The sequence below is a fragment of the Phalacrocorax aristotelis genome, chromosome 11 (genome assembly GCF_949628215.1).
Source record: "Phalacrocorax aristotelis chromosome 11, bGulAri2.1, whole genome shotgun sequence".
NCBI lineage: Eukaryota > Metazoa > Chordata > Aves > Suliformes > Phalacrocoracidae > Phalacrocorax > Phalacrocorax aristotelis.
The window spans coordinates 1036536-1056514 of NC_134286.1; the positions used below are offsets into that span (position 1 = coordinate 1036536).

The 19979-nt window shown below is 50.3% G+C and overlaps 1 protein-coding gene across 1 annotated transcript; it reads right to left on the reverse strand.

Moving 5' to 3' along the window:
- Nucleotides 1-7142: 7142 nt before the first annotated feature.
- Nucleotides 7143-19246, reverse strand: LOC142063134 (G-protein coupled receptor 83-like). The gene is made up of 6 exons (XM_075106519.1): nt 19163-19246; nt 16584-16666; nt 15791-16479; nt 14897-15022; nt 13423-13556; nt 7143-9096 (listed from the first exon to the last, which is right to left on the reverse strand). Exons 3-6 carry the CDS (start codon nt 16136-16138, stop codon nt 8502-8504), a joined length of 1203 nt encoding a protein of 400 aa, XP_074962620.1. The 5' UTR covers nt 16139-16479; nt 16584-16666; nt 19163-19246; the 3' UTR covers nt 7143-8501.
- Between the last annotated feature and the right edge of the window lie 733 nt (nt 19247-19979).

Here is a 19979-nt window from a genome sequence, read left to right on the forward strand (position 1 = left end):
CATCTGAATGCTGGGGATCAAACAAGGTTAAGGTTCATTTTCAACCTGCTCTCCTTTATAGCTGAGATGTCTGAATATATTACTAAATATTCGTGGTCTTTATTAGCTATGTTAATCATTACAGTTCACCCAGAGGATGAATGTGTTTCTACATTATGCCCTGCAGGCTGAAGGACGACAGAAGGCTTCCGTTCCACTAAACAAAAGGCAAGGTAATGCAGTTTAATACAATGCTTATAAACAAAACGCAGGGTAATCTTATGTTCAAGTCAGCTTTAGCTTTAGTTTCTTAAAATTAACCTTCAAATTTAATAAAGGGAAGAAAATCCATAGCCTGCAATAGAAATGTGAACATAAAGAGGGGATACTGCGTTAAGGTATTCATTTGGGGCTGTAGCTATTGCCGTCTCCATGCAGGGAACTGCCAGCATTACTCACTGTTTTTAAGCAAGAGCCACTGGTGCACTGAATTCAAGAACAGGTAGAAAATGAAGATAGTGTGTTAAATAACTGATCAGTAAAGACAGATTCAGGAAAGACACTGTCCCGTGAAGGGAATTCTAGAAATATCCTAATGGTAAAAACTAAAACTTGATTCCTTTGCAGTCTTTAGGCGGGACTTGGTTTATTAACCTTACTGTGAGAGCTGTGAGCAATGTATCACAGTTCAGAAGGAAAGAAAACCTTCCAAAATAGCCCAGGGCCATCCAGTCCATTGCACCTCCTAATTAACTGAGCTTTGTGGTAAATCCATCTGGAAGTTTCGGGTGATCCAGGAGCTCCTTATAATTCTGAATTCTGCCTTGTTTGACATGTGTCACCAGTAAAAGATCAAAATAAGCAGTGGAAGGGGAAAGAAGGTTTAGGCCATTGATTAATTGATCACTTAATTCCTGTTTGAAATTGCCTGAGACAAGATGTGGCAGCGAGCAAATGTCATCTCCGTCTTAGAAAGAGGAACAAAATCTGTTGCTCTAAAAGTTTCTTACCATCATCTTTGTTGTGTATCATGAACTATCTCCTAACAACCCAAAAGCTGGCCACCTTGGAATCACACTGATGACGGTACTCATGGTGGCGACAAGCGTGCATTTAGAATAGCAATGGCTTCTGCAGGTCTGGCTGAGGAATACGCTGCAGTTCTGGTAGAACGGCACGAAACTGTCAGAAATGATGTTTTGGAAATCAGTGTCGCTACTTTCAGCTGCAAACACCAACTGAAGAACCTTGCAGCGGGGAAACCCTTGGGGCAAGAGACCACTGAGGTTCAAGAACCTGCCAGGACATAGTATGGATTAGATACTCATGTATGCAATGAAAGCACATGGGTACGTTAGCTAGAGTTGACACTTGGAGAGTGTATAGACCTTGGTGCTCTAAAGCTTGCAAGGCAATTAGCAGAAATTCCGTTGAAGGGGACACGCCCTATAATTGTCACTTACGGTGTTCCTTAAAGCAATTGTTTTTGTCTCCAGCAGGCAAATTAGATGGTCCATCAGTGTGATTTTATAAAGTAATTCATCTGTTCTTATCTGCCAAGGAGATTTTTATGAGGCCTGCCATGGAAAAAGTCTCTTCAAGTGACAGACTATTGTGTTGTAAAGTCAGACACGTGGTTTCTACAGGACTCAGCCTGTTGGTTTTGGGGGGGTTTTATTACTCTTTTTTTCCTCTCACCTCTGTCAGTGTCTTGTCACTGACAGATCATTGCGGAGGGCAGTGTCTCATTGCAGAGGGCGATTTAGCGCTGCCGGACAAGGCATTATTAGCCCGTATCGGCTGATGGGAGAATAAAGCTTCATCACAAGGGCCAAATGCCCTTATTCAACCCTTATTACTGGGGCAAATCTAAAATTATGGGGGGGCAGGGCAAGAAGTGCTTTTGTTTTGCTGGCTGGGGAGACTTCCAGTAAGCTCCTGAGGAAGGGTTTGCTTCAGCGTAACACAGCGGGCACAGACACTCGCAGACCTCCCTGCCCCGCCGTGTCAGTTCACTTCCCTCCTATCCGCTGTTACCTGTCCTCTCCAGCACCCGTCGGAGCATCGCTCAGGCACTCGCCTGAGCTGCAGTGGCGCTGGGTAACCCGCTCCTGCCCTCCTGCCTCGTACCATCAGCCAGAGGCCCCAAAGGACTTTAGTCCTGCTCTAATGAAGACACCCGAAACGCAGCGTTGCCCCCATGTCTTGGCAATGAGCTTGCCCCTGGCATAGCTGCTCGGCACAGAGGGCGCATCGGGACGAGCCAAGTGGCGTGGTCATCGCTGGGAAGGTGTGTGCACTGGGGGTGCCCGGCCATCAAGCCTGGGGGAGCAGTTCAGGAACATACACTGGAATTTGGGTAGGGATTACGGCTAGGCACGGGTGGGACAGGGCACCTTTGTGAAAAGCCTTGAATCTTTAAACTGCGAGCTGACTGCAGTGTTGTGTTAGGCATGATAAACCTGCCCTTACCCTGTCAGTGTTACTGCTTGGGCTTCATCCAAAGTCTGGGGAGATCAGAAGCATTTTTCTCCCTACCACAGCGCAGGAGGCGATAGCTTGAGGGAAGCAGGCATGTTTGCTCCTCAGTCGGTGAGAGCGTAGAGCCGCCTGCCCTGACTTGAGGGACTCTCCTTTGCTGCCCATGGCAGAGGGTGTCTGCTCGTTATCCTCCAAGTGTTAATTCTGGGTGTGCCCTTTGCATCCGAGCCTTCTTGTCAAGGTTTGGGCTCTTTCCTCCCTCTTCTTCCCCTGATCTGGGAGTGACCCAATCTGCTGAGTTATATCTCGGTGCAAAAGGATGACCTCTGACACTGACCCAGCTATATCCCCGCTTCCCAGGGCTTGAGCTGGATTTAACTGAGGACATTCCCATTTGTTCCTTCAGCATGCTTTGGACAGCCCCTTGGTACTGTCTTCCACTTGAAGAGCTAACTGATGATAATTTTACTCTGTTTCTCCTTCCTGAGCTCATTTTCTGACTCATTGTGGGGCTTTTTTGTGCTTGCGTTTTGTTAATCTAGTTGGCATTTTTGTGGTTTCTTTGTTCATTATGTGATGGGGCTATATAAGGGGATTTGTCTCTGGAATTCAGGTATCCCCTGCACTGTGTTCTCTGTTATCGTCTTCATCAGCAGCTATGCTGAAGGCAGTTAGATGCATTTGGCATGAGCTAACGTTAATAAATCTGGGTTATTAATCACTCAGACATGTCTCTGTTGAATCTTCGCATACTCATTTTTGTGTGCTCAAATAGTTTCTTGGAGTAGACTGCTGGTAACTCAGTGTTTTAACGATCTGCCCACCAAATTCACCCTCGGGGTCCTGCCTCCTGGGGCTTTGCCTGCCACAGACAGATCCAAGTCCCCTGCCTGCCAAGGACAGCAGTGCCACAGCCACCACAGGGGAGGGTGACGGCTTGGTCTGCGGCGCATGAGCAGGACAAGGGCTCTCTGGATGGCACGGGCTTCCCGGGGTGCTCTTCTCCCAGCCCTCGCCCCGTCCAGCCCTCTGGCCTCGGGGCTGCCACACCACGGGGCTGCGGCAAGCAAAGCGTGCTGCCCACACGTCACCACGGGCTGCCCCGGCCAGGGCAGGTCACTGCCAACAAGCCCCGCAGCAGCCCCCAGCGCAGCCCTGCTGGGAGCAGGGAGGAGGGCGGCCAGCGGGAAGCGGTGGTCCGTTTTTGGAAGCTCTCCCTTGGTGCTATTGATCTTGGACACCGGGCTGCCGCCGGTGCCACTCAGGAAGCCATTCCCACGGGCGAGCGGCGTGTCTGAAGACAAATTAATGAATGGTTCAGGATCTATTTACCTGCTGAGTTGGCTCAGACCTTGACCTGCTTCAGGAAAAGCAGAATTTCTGAGACTCTCTTCCAGGCCTTGGCTGGGTAAGCCCTTTGCTGCAGCAAGCCTTGTGCCTGCACTTCAGCAGACATGCAATCTCTTGCCCCTCAGTCACTGTGCCTTGCCCAGGTCAAACAACACAGCTCAGTTCAGCCTGTTATTTTTTATGATGTTGTGCATCCTGTCATTTGCCTGAATGGTGCTGAGAGAGTGCTGCTGTGTTAGTCAGGCACCCTCAGGAGACACAGTAGCCTCAAGGCAATGGGCAAAGCACGCTAGGCTTTGAATCTCATTCAGGCATTGATAATTACCAGTCTAGATAGCTAAGCCATTACGAAGATGCAATAGAGACAGCTCTTCCATCGTGCCCATTTAGGGGAGAAAAATGCAGCAATGAAGAGATGCTGCAATTGACAGATCCAAGGAACACCAGCTAGGTTATTTTTCACAGCAAGAGATAGCTAACTACATGGATTAGCAGAAGATCAAGGGAGTATGAAGAGAGACCGACTTCTTTGGAATGAGGTCTTTGATTCTTCCAGAAAACAATTATGATGCCATTTAAAGAAAGAAGGGGGGAAGGGGGGGAAGCCCAACATAATAAATATTCAAGAAGGAGTCAACACAAGGTGAAGGGACTTCAAAGAGACTTCTACTTCACCCATAGCCACTAGACGTGACAGGGGGTCCCAGAACAGCTCTGTGATTGAAGGTGTGATGGGCAGGTACGACTCCAAAGTCTGCTTGCTGCATCTGAGGAAACCAGCAGCTCATCTGCACCAGCGTTCTTGGACAAACACCTCAAGAAACTACTGAAAATTTCTATCTATCTAACTGCACTGTAAAACAGCCCTGGGGATGGGATTTAATCCCTGGCTTGGCTTGTACCCCAGAATTTGCCAACAGCGAGGTAGATTTCATTTCAGAATCACCGCAAGAATGATAGCTTAATGCTTCTCATGGAAGATATCAGTGTTAGTGTTGTTGCTATGGTTATTTCATAGAAGCCCAAGCTATAAGATGTACATTGAAAGCAAAAAATAGAAATACCTCTTTAGAAACTGTGTGAGTTTTTTGTGCACAGTACATCGTACGGTAGCTTATGGAAAGGCACACTGAGAACACGCTGTGCATGGGGCTGAGCCACGGGCTTGTGCACAGGGCTGGAGGTCCATGCCAGTGCTGCCGCTTGGGCATTGGGTCAAGCACAGCTTCCCAAGCTGCTACACAGAGCTTGGGCCGGGGGCAGGGTGTGATTTTGCATCTTCTGTTGTTTCTTTGTGACATGTTTGCTTTGTGGGTGTTACTCAAAGAGCCCTGGAAAGTTTTGTCTCCGGCCATAAAACAGAGCAAACAAAGGCTATGCTTGCCCAGGATGAAATTTCAGGTGAGTGTTTTTGTTAAACTCTGCGTGGTTTTCGGGTGACACCTGTGGTGTTTTTCACGCATATCTGTCTGAAACAGTTGAATAACTGAACAACAACTAAGCCCATGAATCACAGCTAACGAAGCTCTGCATCTGCCTTATTAACTGATGGCTGCTGCTGTCACAGTTCACTTGGCACCACCGCAATGGCACTAGAGACACAGGTACTCTTTCTTCTTACTTATCACTTGGCATGAATCCTGTTACCTACTGGCAAATAGTGAGTTTAAACCGTGTTTTCTGAAGGGGCCCTGCGAGAGCGTGTCAGGGAAGTTCAATAGCCCAGATAAAGTCCTCTTGGTCCAGAGCAGACACCAAGCAGGGGTTTCAGTGCCATGGGGCTGTTCCCTCCTGACTCCAGGCCAGGGCCTGGGTGACGCCACACTTTACCCAAGTGTTGCTGAACATTCTTTTCTGCTAATTTTTCATCCCTGTTCTGGACTCTGAGGAGGGAGGGAGGCTTTTTCCAGTTAGTCCTTTTAAAGTAGGACCTCACAGGACTTCTTTCCTTCCCATGCCCGTATGACGTGGCACCTCCCAGGCTTTTTGTGGCCATGCCCTGGTTTGCCCAGAGGCTGCCATCGCTCATGTTTCCACTCTTGAAGGAAACTTCCCAGTTGCTGGGAGAAACTGTCCACTGTACCTTGTAACTGTGTCTCATTTACATCGTCAGCTCTAAGAACTTGTGCTACAGCAACCACAGGATGAAGGGTGCTGGTTTTTGTGAACTTTGGGAAAAGTCTCTTAAACTTCTGAAGATATTTGAGTGGAAATGGGCTGCTACATTTCTGTAGTAGAAACCGAAAACTCGCTACTGGGCACCCACCTTTCCACAGGGAAGAAATAATAGTTTAATAAAGTGGAATACGTGCTAGTTTGATGGCCGTTCACTAAAAGTTGATGAGGAGTGAGCACCAGTAACAAGGCAAATGGCAAATGGCAGCTTCTCTTAATAATTAAATGAGGTGATGCTCATGAATTAGAGATACTTTTAACATTTTGGAAAGTACACAATGATGTTTTTAAATTGAAAACAGACCCTGCTCTACACAGAGAGAGAGCTGTGCCTGCACCCAGCAGCAGGCTGCTTTAAATTCCCATATTCAAATAATTGCGAGTTTCCAAGTGGAGTGACTCGGGGCTCGTGTATTCATCCATTTCTGCTGCTGCTCACGATGCTCTGCTCTCTTCTCCTTGTGTGGATGTTGCAATGTACACCTGATGTGCAGGGACGCGGCCAAGGGGGCTCAAGTGGCCTGGAAGTGAGGACCTCCCCTCCTTTCTCTCCTGTTCCTTCTCACTGAGCAAATGGCAGGGGGGGGATCAGTCCTTAGTTTCCCTTCTTTGGTCTGTTTTATCCTCCCCCAGGAGGTGGTGGGAGCACATCCTCGCCCCCATCAGCAACCCGGGTCCCCACCACCGCCTCCCCAGACAGAAGCTCAGACCAGGCTACCGCCAGGGTAGACCAGAGCATCCCTGACCCCCAGCGGCTATGATTGCCTTTGAACTACTGCAAACCAGCATCTAGTTTTCACCAACTATACAAACCCAAAGGCCTCAGCTGCTCTTCACAGGACATTCCTTGCAGCCCATGACCAGCTCCTCCGAACGCATTCAAGGACCTTCACATCCTTCTTAAATTGTGGGGCCCAGAACTGCACAGCGTATTCGAGGTGAGGCCGCACCAACACTGAACACTTTTACCCAAAGCAGTTTGCTTGGGCTTTTTTTTGCTATGACTACAGTGTTTCCCTATGAATTCCAGGTCTGAGGACCAGAAAGTAACCACCCCAGCTGCTCCGTACCAGAGCCCCTCTGTCACCGCCGCAGCACGTACCAGTTGCCAGCACTGAGTTTTGCAGGATTACCCAGGAACTGTCAGGGCTCCAAACACACATGGCTTTATTCCCGCAAAAGACTTAAGTCTACTCAACCCAAAGTCTGGATGGACAAGTAAGTAATAAATATTTTCCCAGCTTTTGTCTGTCTTCTGCAAGTCGGAGAAGTCCCTTGCTCAAGCTCAACCAGGGAAGCTGAGGGAAGTCTGGCCTCTCTAGTCTTGGTGCCATTTTTGAGCAGACAGAGAAAAGGACATCGCTGGCCAGGCCAGGAGGTCCTTCCAGTTCCTGCTCCGCAGTGCCCAGGCACTGCTCCACACTGCTTGTGAAATCACGTAGCCATTTTTGTTTCTTTCTGCCTTTAATGTCTCTTTCCCCTGATTTTTTCCTCTTTCTCTCATGTACTAAATCTTTCCTTTGTTCTGTATCTTTTTTTTTTACCCGTCTCCCAAGTGTAGCTAAATCAAACTGTATTTTTCCCAGGACTGTAAAGAAAACCTTCCCTCTTAAAGTCGATTCCATTGTTTAAATGAAACTCTTTTACAGAAATTAGTAATTATGCAGAATTATTTCAGTTTTCACTTAGTGAATGCTACAGCCCTGATGAAATATTTTGTGGCCTTTTGTTTAGTGCCAGTGTAGGTTTATTTCCTGAATTAAGACATTTCTAATAAAAACAAAAAGAAATTCTCAATGGACTGGATTTGTCTGGCTATGTGCCGTCTGAGGCTGCTGCCGCCGATGCCTGGCATGCATTCCTGCTCCCCTCTGGGCCGGGGCTGTTTTTCAGCTGCTGGATCTGCAGCTCCAGAAGCGGCACAGGGAGGGGTGGGACAGAGCTGGGGCAGCAGGAGCAAGGGGAGGAGGAGCAGCACCCTCTGAAGGGGAAATTGCTGTTGACAGCTCTTACCTCTGCTGGGAGATTTTGGCATAAATTATCTGGTGAAACTCTGTATGGATGGAGTCAACCTGGATGTCCGAGTCCTTCCTTCAAACACAGGTCAGAACGGAGTCGTTTCTGCTGCTCTGCAAAGCCCCACTGGTGTCGTGGCACATATTATGCGTGCTGAGATAGGGCAGCGATTTGGGACAGCACGAGCAAAGATAGAAACCTGGGTCCCACTCCCTCTGCTAGTAATAAGATGGGAAACCCCAAAAGAAAATCATCCTGTCTGTGGACCTCCATGTCCCCTCCACGCAGACCTGTTCCTTGGACCGGCTGCAGGTGTGGGCCCACAGGGAGGGTGCTGAAGAGGCTGTGCTCCCCCTGCATCAAGTAAAGGGGGTGCTACTGTGATACGAGTCAAAAGTCAGTAGTGAAACACCAGAGCAGCAACGTCAGTTCCTGAGGAGAAACAGGGAGATGCCCTTTGATGTCCACCGAATCCAACCAACCCACCTCAGCCCTTTGGCTCAGAGGTCTGTGTTGGCCGTCTGGATGTTAACAGTGGAGCAAATGGTCTGCGAGGCGAGTCCCTTCCTGTACGTGGCCTGCTCCATCCACGCCTCGTGGCAGGACGTGACCACGGGCGGCAGCATGTTGTCCTGAGCCTGAGGCACCTTGTGGCACATGCAGAGCAAGGACCTGAGCTCCGAGCGGAAGCTCTCATTCAGCCAGCAGTAGATGAAAGGGTTGTAGCAGGTGCTGCTCATGGCAAACCAGTGCAGGGCAAAATAGAGGGAGTTCTTTGTCTTGATGCCTAGGCTGGAGATGAGCACCACGTAGCAGTTGAGCGGGAACCAGCAGACAGCAAAGACCACCACCACCAGCATCAGCATCTTGATGCTTTTCTTCTTGTTCTTGTGGTGGGTGATAAACTGCTGTGTGGTGATGTCTCCAACAGCATTGCGGAGCCACAGCTTCTTGGCCAGGCGCGTGTAGGTGACAGTGATGATTAGCAGAGGCAGGAGGTAAAGAAGGAGAAAAGTAGACAGGTCCAGATACTTCCAGACCAGCTCTGCAGGCTCAGGAAAATCGGGCAGGCACAAACTCCGGACAGTGGCTTCCCTTGAAAACAAAGAAATACATATATAGCACATGGCCATTGCTGTACAAATGGATGCTGCTAATTTGGCAAACCACAGTGGGGCTTCCACACCACCCACAACCATCTCCTCAGATTTGTAGTATGGACAGAGGCAGGCCAGACATTGCTCATCTCAACAAAACAAAGCTCAGACAAGCCTCTGTTTCCCAGAATGTCTTCTCATTATGTTCTCTGTGTCTGTCTCACCAAGAATAAGCCTGGCTATTGTGCATCGTTATCTCCTTTCCCCTTAAATTGTTGTGTTGTCTGATAAATAAATTCTTAGAAAGGTAAACTGGAGCTTCCTCTTAGAAGCTCCAGTTGATTTTAATTGAACAAGTCCCTCGTATCCCCTTAACGTGGCAAAAGTCGCCCCTGATGGCCCATTCTTACAAAAGGGGCTACTGAAAGAAGCGCTGACCTGGCTGCATCTGCCCCTTCCCCCGGTGCACGGGCACACAGGCATGGCAGTGCCGGTCTCCTCCCCAAAAACCCAGTGCAGGAGGAAGGAGGGCAGTGGGTGAGACCCACCTAACTCCTGCTTTTCTCCAGTCCCATGGGAGATTCCTACGCGCCTGGAAAAGGGACACTTTATGCCCAGGTTTCCCTGAATACGCCCACCTAGAAATTCAGCCTGGGATGCGTTACTCCTCTTGCACGCGGCTTGTGCAAACTGTCGTCTGGCCAAGCACAACTCTCCCGATCTTCCCGGGCCAGGGCAGAGGCACAGCACGCCCTTGGATCGCCGCTGCGGCACACTCACGATAGCTCTGACCCATCTGTGCTGCGTTGGCTCCGCAGCCCGTGCCCCACACGGGAACACCTGCTTTCCGTGCCCCATGAGGTACCGGACGCCCTCGGCCAGAGCCGAAAACTGCTGCACCAGCTGGGAAGTCGAAGCCATTGTGGATGGAAGGGGAAGGGGCTGCGGGAGGCTGGGGGCCATGTGAAAGCCTCACAGGGATGACCCCACCTGCACAGACAACACTCCTTCGTTCCTGTACCAACCATCCGTTTCCATCAGCTTTTCAGGAGACTGGCTGTTAAAACCTTAATTGCTGTGTCTTAAAACAGTCATGATGATTAGAAAACCTGGTCACTCAACTCAAGTTTAACTTAAGCCCGACAGTTTAACTGCTGATGGTTAGCTAACAAAAAAAATATTAGTTTAACGATATGCAGTAGCTTATTTTAACAGCACTTCAGCAATCTGTCCCATTCAACCCAATGGATCCAGGCTCTGTTCACATTTTCTGGCTGGCAATGTCCTCCAGCTGACGCACCCCAGTGCCCTCCGCAGAGCACCACATGTCCCCTCTGCATCTCACAGGGACTGGAAATGGTTAAACTCTAGGAGAAAGGAGCACTCACACATTTATTTCCAGTGGATGTTTTCTCCTTTCCTTTCTCCCCCCGCCTTTTTCTTCCTCTTATTCCATTTTGCCCTTCTCTCTTCAGCCCTTGTCCTCTGCTCACTTGTATTCAGCACAGACCTAAGTCCCCATCAAGCTGCATTATTTGTTGCAGTATTGATTAATATCTTTAATATCCTGTTTTCAACCTCTGGAGCTAGCTTTTGTGCCACAAATAGAAGGTTGCTTGAAAACGGATGGCTGCGAGCAGGACCTGCGTGTGGCAGTCGGAGGGATGATGAAGGGTGGGGGAGTGGAGCTATGCCAAGCGTGGCCGTGGAGGACCCTGAAGATGTTTTGCAAGAGGGGAGCTGACGCAGAAGGGAAAATTATCCTTTGTGAACTGCGCTCCTGACCTTTCTGTCCCCAGGATCCACTGGCTGAAGGCACGGGGGAGGCCAGCCCCTGCCTGCAGGCAGCTGTGCCTGCCTGCCTGCCACAGGGCACCTGCCAAAGTGACCAGAGGTCTGGCAGGGGAAGCAAGCGCAGCACCCAAGGTGACACCGCAGCACGGGGTCAGACCCTCCCCAGCCACGGCTGAAGAGCAAAGCTGCAGGAAAAGAGCAGAACCGACAGGGGACGAGCGGGGCAGTCATCCCCCACCGCTGCACCAGGAATCATCCATCTGGGGACTGCCTTGAGCTTGGGATGGGGTCGGGGCTGCAGCAGTTGGTGCTGGAGTGCAGCTGAAGGCTGGTGAGGGTGATGCTTCGGTGCTTGCGGCGCCTAAAACCACATTTGAACAGAGCGGGCAACAGGGTGAGCCCCAGGTAATCAAAAAACCAGTGGCTGCCCTCGCTGCTCCCTTCCATCTCACCACCTAAAGAAGGGGCCCAGAGCTGTAGAGAAGGATTGCGATTACTTCAGGGAAGAGGCTGGCTGAGAGCAATACCAGGCAGGACGCTGCATTTTGGTAAATTCTGGTATGACCACGGACTTGGCTACGCTCAACAGCATTGACCACAACCCCAACAGCTCCCTGGTGGGACTTCTCAGGAGCTCCTGGTCCTGCAGGAGCTATTACGAGCAATATTACAACTGCAATTTTTATTCAATGGAAAGCAGGGATGAGAATAGCACGTCCTGGAAGTCCTTATACCACTGAGCTGCCTCATGCCGACGTGAGGCTCGGTTTCCTCTGGCCGTGCTAAAGGATGAACAGAGACAGGTGCTGTGAAACAGAGAGCGGCGTTTGTTCATTCATAAGCAATTTGCTCAGTAATACCCCAAACACAGCTGCGAAGCAATGCGAGTACAGGAGTAACCCAGCACTTTGTTTACAAAGTCTGAGCAGATGAAGATATTCTATCCCCCTCGGAGGTGAAATCAATCACAAGCACAAGCAAGGAAGAGCTGCGAAGCCCCGGGTTACGCTCCCATTTCGTGTAACCTCGCCTATAGGGCAGCAATAAAAGCCTGTGCGGGCAGTCACACGCTCTCCCTGCCATGCTGACGGGAGGGAAGCGGCTGCGCTGTGGGAAGGCGGATATTTGCCCTTTATACAGAAGCTCAATACCTACAGCAGAAACGTTTCTCCTGCTGCCCATTACTGCCTCCTTACCCTGCTCCCTGGGACGCCACTCTCAGGTTGAAAACACTGTTCACTGTAAGATTATCCCCTTGCCCTCGAGCCTGGCACTCCAGTGAAATGCAGGCAGCAGCGGTGTGACACCACCATGAAAAACACCGGACTGTGTAGCCTTACAGACTGTTTTCTAGCCAGGAGGAGTCGCAGCAATGCCACAGGCTGGTGGGGGTGAGAGGGCCGGAACAGCTGGGGCACCATGGAGGAGCAAAAGATTGCAAGGGCAAACCAACACAAAGCTTCTGGTTCTTTATTTGTACCTGGTGGAGAGGGTGACTTCCCAGCAATGAATGCCATCACTAGACCAGCTGGAAGAAGGCAGAGATAAGCTTTTTTCCCCCCTTTCTTTTATTTTTCTCCCCTCTAGGTCAGAACCTTCACTTTCTTATGATACTTCAGAAGTCCTCACAGGGATGTGAAATTCCACTTCATCTCCTTTTAAAAGCTTTTATTGCTGTGTTCAGCCAAGCAAAGCGCTCCCTTTCCTGGTGGGCAAGGCAAAGCAGCACATGGAGACGACTTCGTTCCCCTGTCGAAGCACTGCTCCTCTCACCAGCCCTTCACGGCAGAGGGAGAGGCGGAGGTTTCTCTTTCCCTTTTTTTTTTTTGTGTAATGTCAGGCAGAGGAGCTCAAGCTTTAAGGAAGGCTGGTCCTGTTCCATAAATCCAGATGGACAAAATGCAAGGAAGCTAAAATGCATGAATCAGCGTATGAAGTCTTGGAGGCCTGGGGTTCGCAGCCCTGCTGACTCACAAAGGTGGTCCTCTCCTCCCTGTTCTTTCTGTATAGGCTTGCTAATCTCAGTACCAGATGTTTACACTATGAGTTTTATTTTCTTTCTTTCTCAAACTGCAGCTTCAGCTTTGTCTCGAGATGAGTGAGCATGAGGAGGGAAGAGGAAAGGCCCTCAGGAGAAAATGGCCTTCTCAGGACAAAGCCCCTCCTGACGGTATGAGGACCCTGGAGAAGGTTTGCCTCACCGGCCTGCTGTGCCCCAGCCAGGCTGTGCTGGCCGCCCCGCTGTGCCTGGAGCCCACCACCAGCATGAGGCTGGGACCCCCCACAACCAGGAGCCTGGGAGATGGTGAAAGCAAGCCCCAGTCCCAGGGACGTGCATGCCCTGCAGCGGACCAGGCAGCTCTTCCAGTGGGCCAAGCCTCTGCCGTGGGAAGCGAGATTTCACCCACACACAAGCTCCCACCGATTCTGCTATGTCCTTCCCTAAGCCTGGGAGCCCTTCCAGGAGCTCTCACTGCTGCAGAGGGCCCTCAGACCTCTTCACGCTCACTTGCAAGGGGAATTAACTCACCTGTAGTTATACTGGAAAAGCTTTTGGTAGATGGCATGGGGTAGGGAGAAACAGGTTGCCATCAGCCAGATAACAGAGATGCTCAGCACTCCCTTCGTTAGGGACATCCTCTGCTTCAGCGGGTTCAGGATGACCTGCAACAGAGACTTCACCGTGATTCTTATCGCACAGGAAAGCAAAGTCCCTTCACCAATGCACAGAGCAGAGGCATTTTTTGACGTGATCTAATGCTGTTAAAAAAATGACAGCTGTGATTAGGAAAATGTCCTGCTTATTAGAGTGACCTAGAAAATGGGAAACCTTTAACTTTTCAATCTGCTCAGAAATGCTTTCAAATAAACTTTTTCCTCTATTTTGTTCCATGAGGAACACTTTCCTTAAATTGTGGGTTACATTAGGTAGGAAAAAAGAGAAGATATCTACACAAGTCTTCACTTGTGCGTATGTTTGTTTATTCTATATGATATTTCTTTATTACATAAAAAAAGTCTCCTGTTCTACCTGAACTTACGAAGCTGAGGCCTCCTCCCCGCTTTGAGGCATTAACTCACCTTTCATGAAATTTTCTTTGTTAGGTGAAAAGGTAAAGCGCTTACAAAATCTGAGAGTCTGGCAGATACTATTAGACCTATGGTACAGGATAGAAGAGTGGCTGCTAGGGATAAGCGCCTGGCCTGGGCTGCCCTCTCCTTCCTGCAGCGAGCGCTTGTCACGGTGGGAGCCAGCACAGCCTGGCTGCAGGTAGATGGTGGGTGCAGTCTCCTCACAGCTCTGAAGTCCCCCAGTATTTCCAACAGAGATTTCCCACTCTGCTGCTCCCCTTTGTACTGGTCCAGCCTTGGTCCCATAGTTATACCATGGGACTTTAGGCTCAGAATTTCTTTTTACTCCGAATGTCCTGCACTTGACGATGCAGCAAATGCCCAATAGGAAAAGAAGAGCAAAAGAACTAATAGACAACTAAATGAGAATTTAAGCTCAGAATGCTACAGACTGGTGTTCTGTGGGTTTTGGGTGTTAAACCAAAATGCTTGAAAAACTTCCTTGTATAGCTGAAGTAACACCTTGCGCTCAGCGCTGGCTCTGCTGTCTTTCAAGACCCCCATGTAAAACAAAGCCTCTTGAATCAACTTTCCCTGCTATACCTGGGGGGCTAGGTTGGACCTGGCTCTCTTTTAACTACATGAAAAAGATGTCCTTACTCTTTTCCATTAAGAATCTGGGAGTGGCCTGTGAAACCTGCAATGCCACATTTTGATTATTCCCTCCTGCCCCGTACCTGGAAGCCTACAGAAATCCATCCAGCCTTTCTACCCCTGACACGAGGGGCATCTTTGAATTTATCTCTAGAGCCTTCTCACTGGCTATGGGTTTAATCCCCAAGATTCTGCCACCTTGAACCCATGGCTCAACCGAGACTGACAGGGGCTTGGGAAGAGCCTTGCAACGGACCAGCGGACGGGCGGTGGTTTACCTGGTGCCTGTCTAGGGCGATGGCTGTCAGGGTCAGCGTGGAGACGTGGAGGGAGCAGTACTGCACGAAGCGGCTGATGTGGCACATGGCCTTTCCAAAGATCCACGTGCTGTTCACAAACCGAACCTGAGGGGAAAACAGCCAGCAAATGTAGTGAAAACAAATCCACGGGGAAATCTTTTGGATTGCACCTGAGCTGGCACATGGGTTTTGGCTGGCTGTCTGGGCAGCTCCGCCTGAAACCCGAAGAAAGATTAGCTACCCTGGATTTTGAAACACCTTTACATAAGAGTTTATAAGGTCAAAACCTGCAGATTAAACAAGTGGTACTGCCACAGACTTCCTGGCCTATTCGTATAAAAACCATTGTGAACAGCGGTAATAACTTTTTGATTATACTAACAACTATATTTGGAAAAAGTGGACCAAATTCTGGTCACACAAAGCCCCCTTCAGTCTGGGGAGCTTTCACTGATGACTTTACCCAGCTGGCAGCTCTGAAAAGCTTGACTACTTTCTTCCAGTCACCCGGGTATGACTGGCATTCCAGCTGTTTTGACCCACTAAGTTTTAAGGGTGACTCTCTAGCGCTCTCCTGCATGTACATTAAAAGTACATATTCATCCAGGCACTTATTCTGCATTCCCCAAGAAGCTCTTTCTGTGGTTTGGTGGCATTGTTGGAGAGACTTCAGAGTCTTTTAAGAGATACAGAGGCTAACGGAGCAAAGGGAGCTCACAGGTTGCCTGACAGCATGGTCTCTTAGACTTGATTGTATTGGGTTCACACCTCAGCCCTACAAGAGCATGCACAGAGAAGGCATGACCACCAGGCAGAGCATTCTTGCAAGAGACTCCCCTCCTGGCTGATGGGACAGCACAGAGGGCCACTTACCAGGGTAAAAGGCATGTTGAGCAGCGTGATCATAATGTCAGAGACTGCCAGGTTGACGATGAAAAGGCTGGTGGCTGAGTGCATCCTCTTGCTCTTCAGCACCACGTGGCACACCAGCAGGTTCCCAAAAAGAGACATGATGATAATGACCGAGTACACCACAATTAGAAGAGCTTTCACTGTTGGTTTCTGGGATTCCGGCTCATATTTAGCCAGCTCAGCAAATTTCTCCCACTCAACAATGCGGCTGTCCGTCCAGTTGAAGTTGGTCCTGTTGGCTGCTTGGTAGATTGACATGAGTTTGTCCAAGGAAGAGTAATGGTCAAACTCCTTAAGAAACCCCACCATCTCTGACCTGTACGACTGAAGCAGCCAGCGAGGCGTGGTGGGTTAACCTGAGCCTTCACTCAGCTCAAAGCTGCTGGGATCACAGCTCCAGCTGACATGGCAAGTGATCCATCAGCTTCAGCTGCTTGGTTCCCTGGGAAGCTGGTGAAGATGCAGCTGCCATTACAAACACTACTTTAGAACGGAAAGCTGGAGGGAGCCTCTGAGGTGCAATGTGTTCCCCAGGGGCAGGGGCGGCACTGGGGAGCAGTTCCAACAGGCACGTTAGAAAGGGGCTGGTTTGGGATTGCAGGCTCTCAACTCCTTCATATATCAAGAAAAGCAACAGCTCCGCAGCCGGGCTGGAAAGTAGAACTAGTTATTACATGTAGCAAATGTAGGAAAACCTCAGGTGGGATTTGAAGTTGTTTTAATCCCACGTCAGCTTTCTCTTCTTTATTCTCACCTGAGTCTATTTTTCCTCCAAGTTCCACAGAAGGCTGCGCTCTTGGTGCTTTCATCCTCTACTTCAAAACACCCAGTTCTTTTCTGTTGAAAAGTAAAGGCAGAACAATTTTGGGGATCAGAATTAAGAGTAGAGATAGCTTTTGTCTGCATCAAGCCCCAGCAATCGTTCTAAAGCGATTCAGAACCTGGAAATCACATCAGAAGTTTACTTTATTCTATCTTATATTTTCTCCTCTGGACAACAACTGAATTCTGCTTCCAGTGTTTCAGTTTCAGCGAGACCTAGCAGTAGAGGCGTGCAACTCACAGAGGAGCCACTTACACCATATACGGCCAAGCCAACATACAGCACTAGATACACAAGAAAAATTCCCTGGAGACAAAAATCTCTGCTTCCTTACCTTTACTGATATCCATTTTTAGATATTTCTGGTGGTTTTATATTGCGTTGACCTACTGATGATATGTGGAACCTATTAACCATGCACACTGGTATTTACAGATACACTACAGAGGGGAGGAGGAGGCTGTTCAGAAGCTCTGTCGGGTTCTCCGAGAGGGTGGCTGATTTGTTTGGTACATGCCATTCCTGTCAAGCCCCGTGGCCGTGCGCACAGATCAATGGACCTCACACAGTGTGAGGGATTGATAAGCAGAGCTTCCAGAGCGCTAAAAGGCTCCCTGACGCCTGCCCACACAGCAGACTGGCAGGCGACGAGGGCCCGCCAGCTCGCTGCATGACAGGCGGTGGCCTGCGGCCGACACCCGGCGGACCCCAGACCAGCACACCGCTCGGCCACGGCGGTGGCCTCAGCTGCGAACGTCACCAAGCACAAGTCCGGACATCGACTCTTTTCTGTCAGAAATTAGGTGCAGGGGACTGAGCGAGTGTGTGTTCCTACCCGTGCTTTCCCATAAGACAATTGGCGTTGGCTTGCCTGCTTACTCTGGGGAGTGTCGGGAATACCAGAGGACCCACAAGAGGATGTGTCTCAAAAGCAAGTGGTTGTTAAAGCAACTTGGTGGGGCGGAAGGAATCATCCAGGAGACGGAGAGAAGAACAAATCTTGAAAAGGCACTATGGCTGTTTTCTGGGCAAATTTATGGGCAAAGGAAGGCTGGGTGGAACACAGAGCATGGCAAACGCTCGCGGATTCTGCTAGAGCGAAGCAGCTGTAATGCAGCAGGCAATTCACCTCCTTGTTCCCCCAATGCTGATGGTATTGGGAGCATCAGGACCAGCCCTATACCAGGTCCCAGTCTGACTTGCTCACAAGACATGAACCTGGGAAGCTGCTATGAAACTGGGGGCAGAGCCAAAACCAGGGAAAGGATCATTCACCTTGTTTGAAAAAGGTGGTTGGTGCACGGGACTCGTTGCAGCAAAGCACCTCTGAGACTTGGAGCTTGGTGCGAGTCAGAAAGGACGTAATGCTTGAGTCCAGAACTACACCCCGCTGGGCTTTTGGCGTGGGAGAGCAGACAGGCTTTCCACTCCACGGAGGGACTTCAGAGACCTGGGAGGTTTATGCCATGCCTGGGTGAGGCACGCAGGGCTTCACACCCCTTTATTGCCCGCTGTGGTATACACCGAGGGTGCTGTTCTTTGTGGCACACGGCAGCTCTCAGCGGGCAGTGAGAAGAGGGAGCTGCGCTGAGCTGTAAGGGTAATAATGCAGCATGTGTGTAACAAAAAAATACGATTTTAGTCGGCTCCAGCTGAACCACTTTGATCTTTGAATAAGCACAGCTGAGATATTCGCGCTCTGCTGAAATGCCATCACTGAGCTCGAGAGAGGATACTGTGGCATGACAGATTAACCCGCCCATTGCCTTGCCCACATCAATTTACATGAGGTTCTCACGTGGAAACTTGTCTTTTCTGCCATGAGATGAGGCTGAGTTTCAAGAAACTGCTATAATGCATGGGTCAGATCAGATCTGCAGTCTGTATGCTTCAGGCTGGTGGATTGCAAGAAGGAACCTCGTACAGACTATTCAACTTAAAAAAGCTAAACAGGTTTTCTGAAGTGCCCATGTGTTTGAGAAGCCCATTTCTCAAGGATGCACTCTTGAGTAGCTCACAGTGATTGGGGAACTGTGGCCTTAAATGTAGATGACGAATGGGGACATCTCTTCCTTATTACATATAGACCTTTTTTTTCTGTTGTGCCTATGTCCAGGTCCCTGTACAATCAAATCAAAAAGCTGATCCATCTGAAAATTAAATAAAGTGTTATCAGCTGGATTGGTTTCCTGACCTGACCCATAGCATGGCTGAACCTTTTTCTTTCCAGGGAAAGCTCAAGGAACAAGTCACAGAATCATAGAATAGCTCACATTGGAAGGGGTCCATAAGGATCATTGAGTCCGACTCCCTGCTCCTCCCTGCCTCACACAAAACCATATGACCAAGAAAGTCACCCGGACGGTCCCTGAACTCTGCCAGGCTTGGTGCCATGACCACTTCCCTGGGGAGCCCAAGGAGAATGGAGGAGCTTAAGGTGATGGAGCTGTAACCTGATTTTCTAACACGAAATTTCTCCTCAGATCTCTCTGTGTCCAGTAAAGCTTTACCTTCAGTAAGCGTTGAAGCTCTCGGCATTGGCCGCTGCCTTGGCCAGGACCACAGGTGCAGCAGAGAGGACACTCCTCCCCTCCTGAAAAAGGGTGTGTTTAAATGCAGGTCATCCTGATGGGTTGAAATACAATGGTTTCATGCAATAAGAGAGTTTAGATTTCAGTTTTTATAACTTGATACAATGTGAAGGAGCAGAGAGGAAAAGCCTCGCGCCGCACGACTCCTAGCTCGTCTAGTCTCTGGTTCAAACAGGTTGGCTGAACACTCCCGGCTGCGGCCGCAACGGTTTTTTCCTGACGCAGAAACGTTAACCGTCCGCTCTCGCAAATTTAGAGACACCTTTCCAACAGCCGCCTGCCAAGCCGTGTGAACCCCGGGCAGAAGGCAGCGCTCGCCGGACCCGGCAAACCTCTGCGCCGCGGCGGGCGCGCGTTACACGCGCTTTCCCCCCAAACCCAAGGACACAAGCCACACGCCCCCCATCACTTACCCTCCGCCATCCGGCTAGCCACATCCCCCTGCCCCGATCCCTCCGGGCAGCGGCGGCTCCTCCGGGTCCGGGCAGCGACCCCCGCCCGCCCCGCCCCGCCCCGCCCCGCCCCGCCCGCCGCGTGCGGGCCGCCAGCCCGGGGGCGGGGCGGGGCCCCGGCAGGGGTCACTACTCCATTCATAAAAAAAGCGCCGGGCGCGTCCCCTCAGCCCGGGGGTCCCCCGGGCCCCCCTCGGCCCCCGGTAAAGCCGCGCTGGTGGAAGCGGCCCCGCTCCGCCCGGGGCGAGGCTGGGCACGGCGCCGGGCTCCGGGGGCGCGGCTGG

What these genes read in the sequence shown, in the direction of transcription:
- LOC142063134 (XM_075106519.1), bottom strand. Translation starts at nt 16,138, where the DNA reads ATGGTGGGGTTTCTTAAGGAGTTTGACCATTACTCTTCCTTGGACAAA. An exon ending in TCAACATGCCTTTTACCCTG is followed by an intron (nt 15,023 to 15,790) that starts GTAAGTGGCCCT and finishes TTTTCCCCTCAG; the next exon opens with GTTCGGTTTGTGAACAGCAC. An exon ending in CTTTTCCAGTATAACTACAG is followed by an intron (nt 9,097 to 13,422) that starts GTGAGTTAATTC and finishes TTTGTTTTCAAG; the next exon opens with GGAAGCCACTGTCCGGAGTT.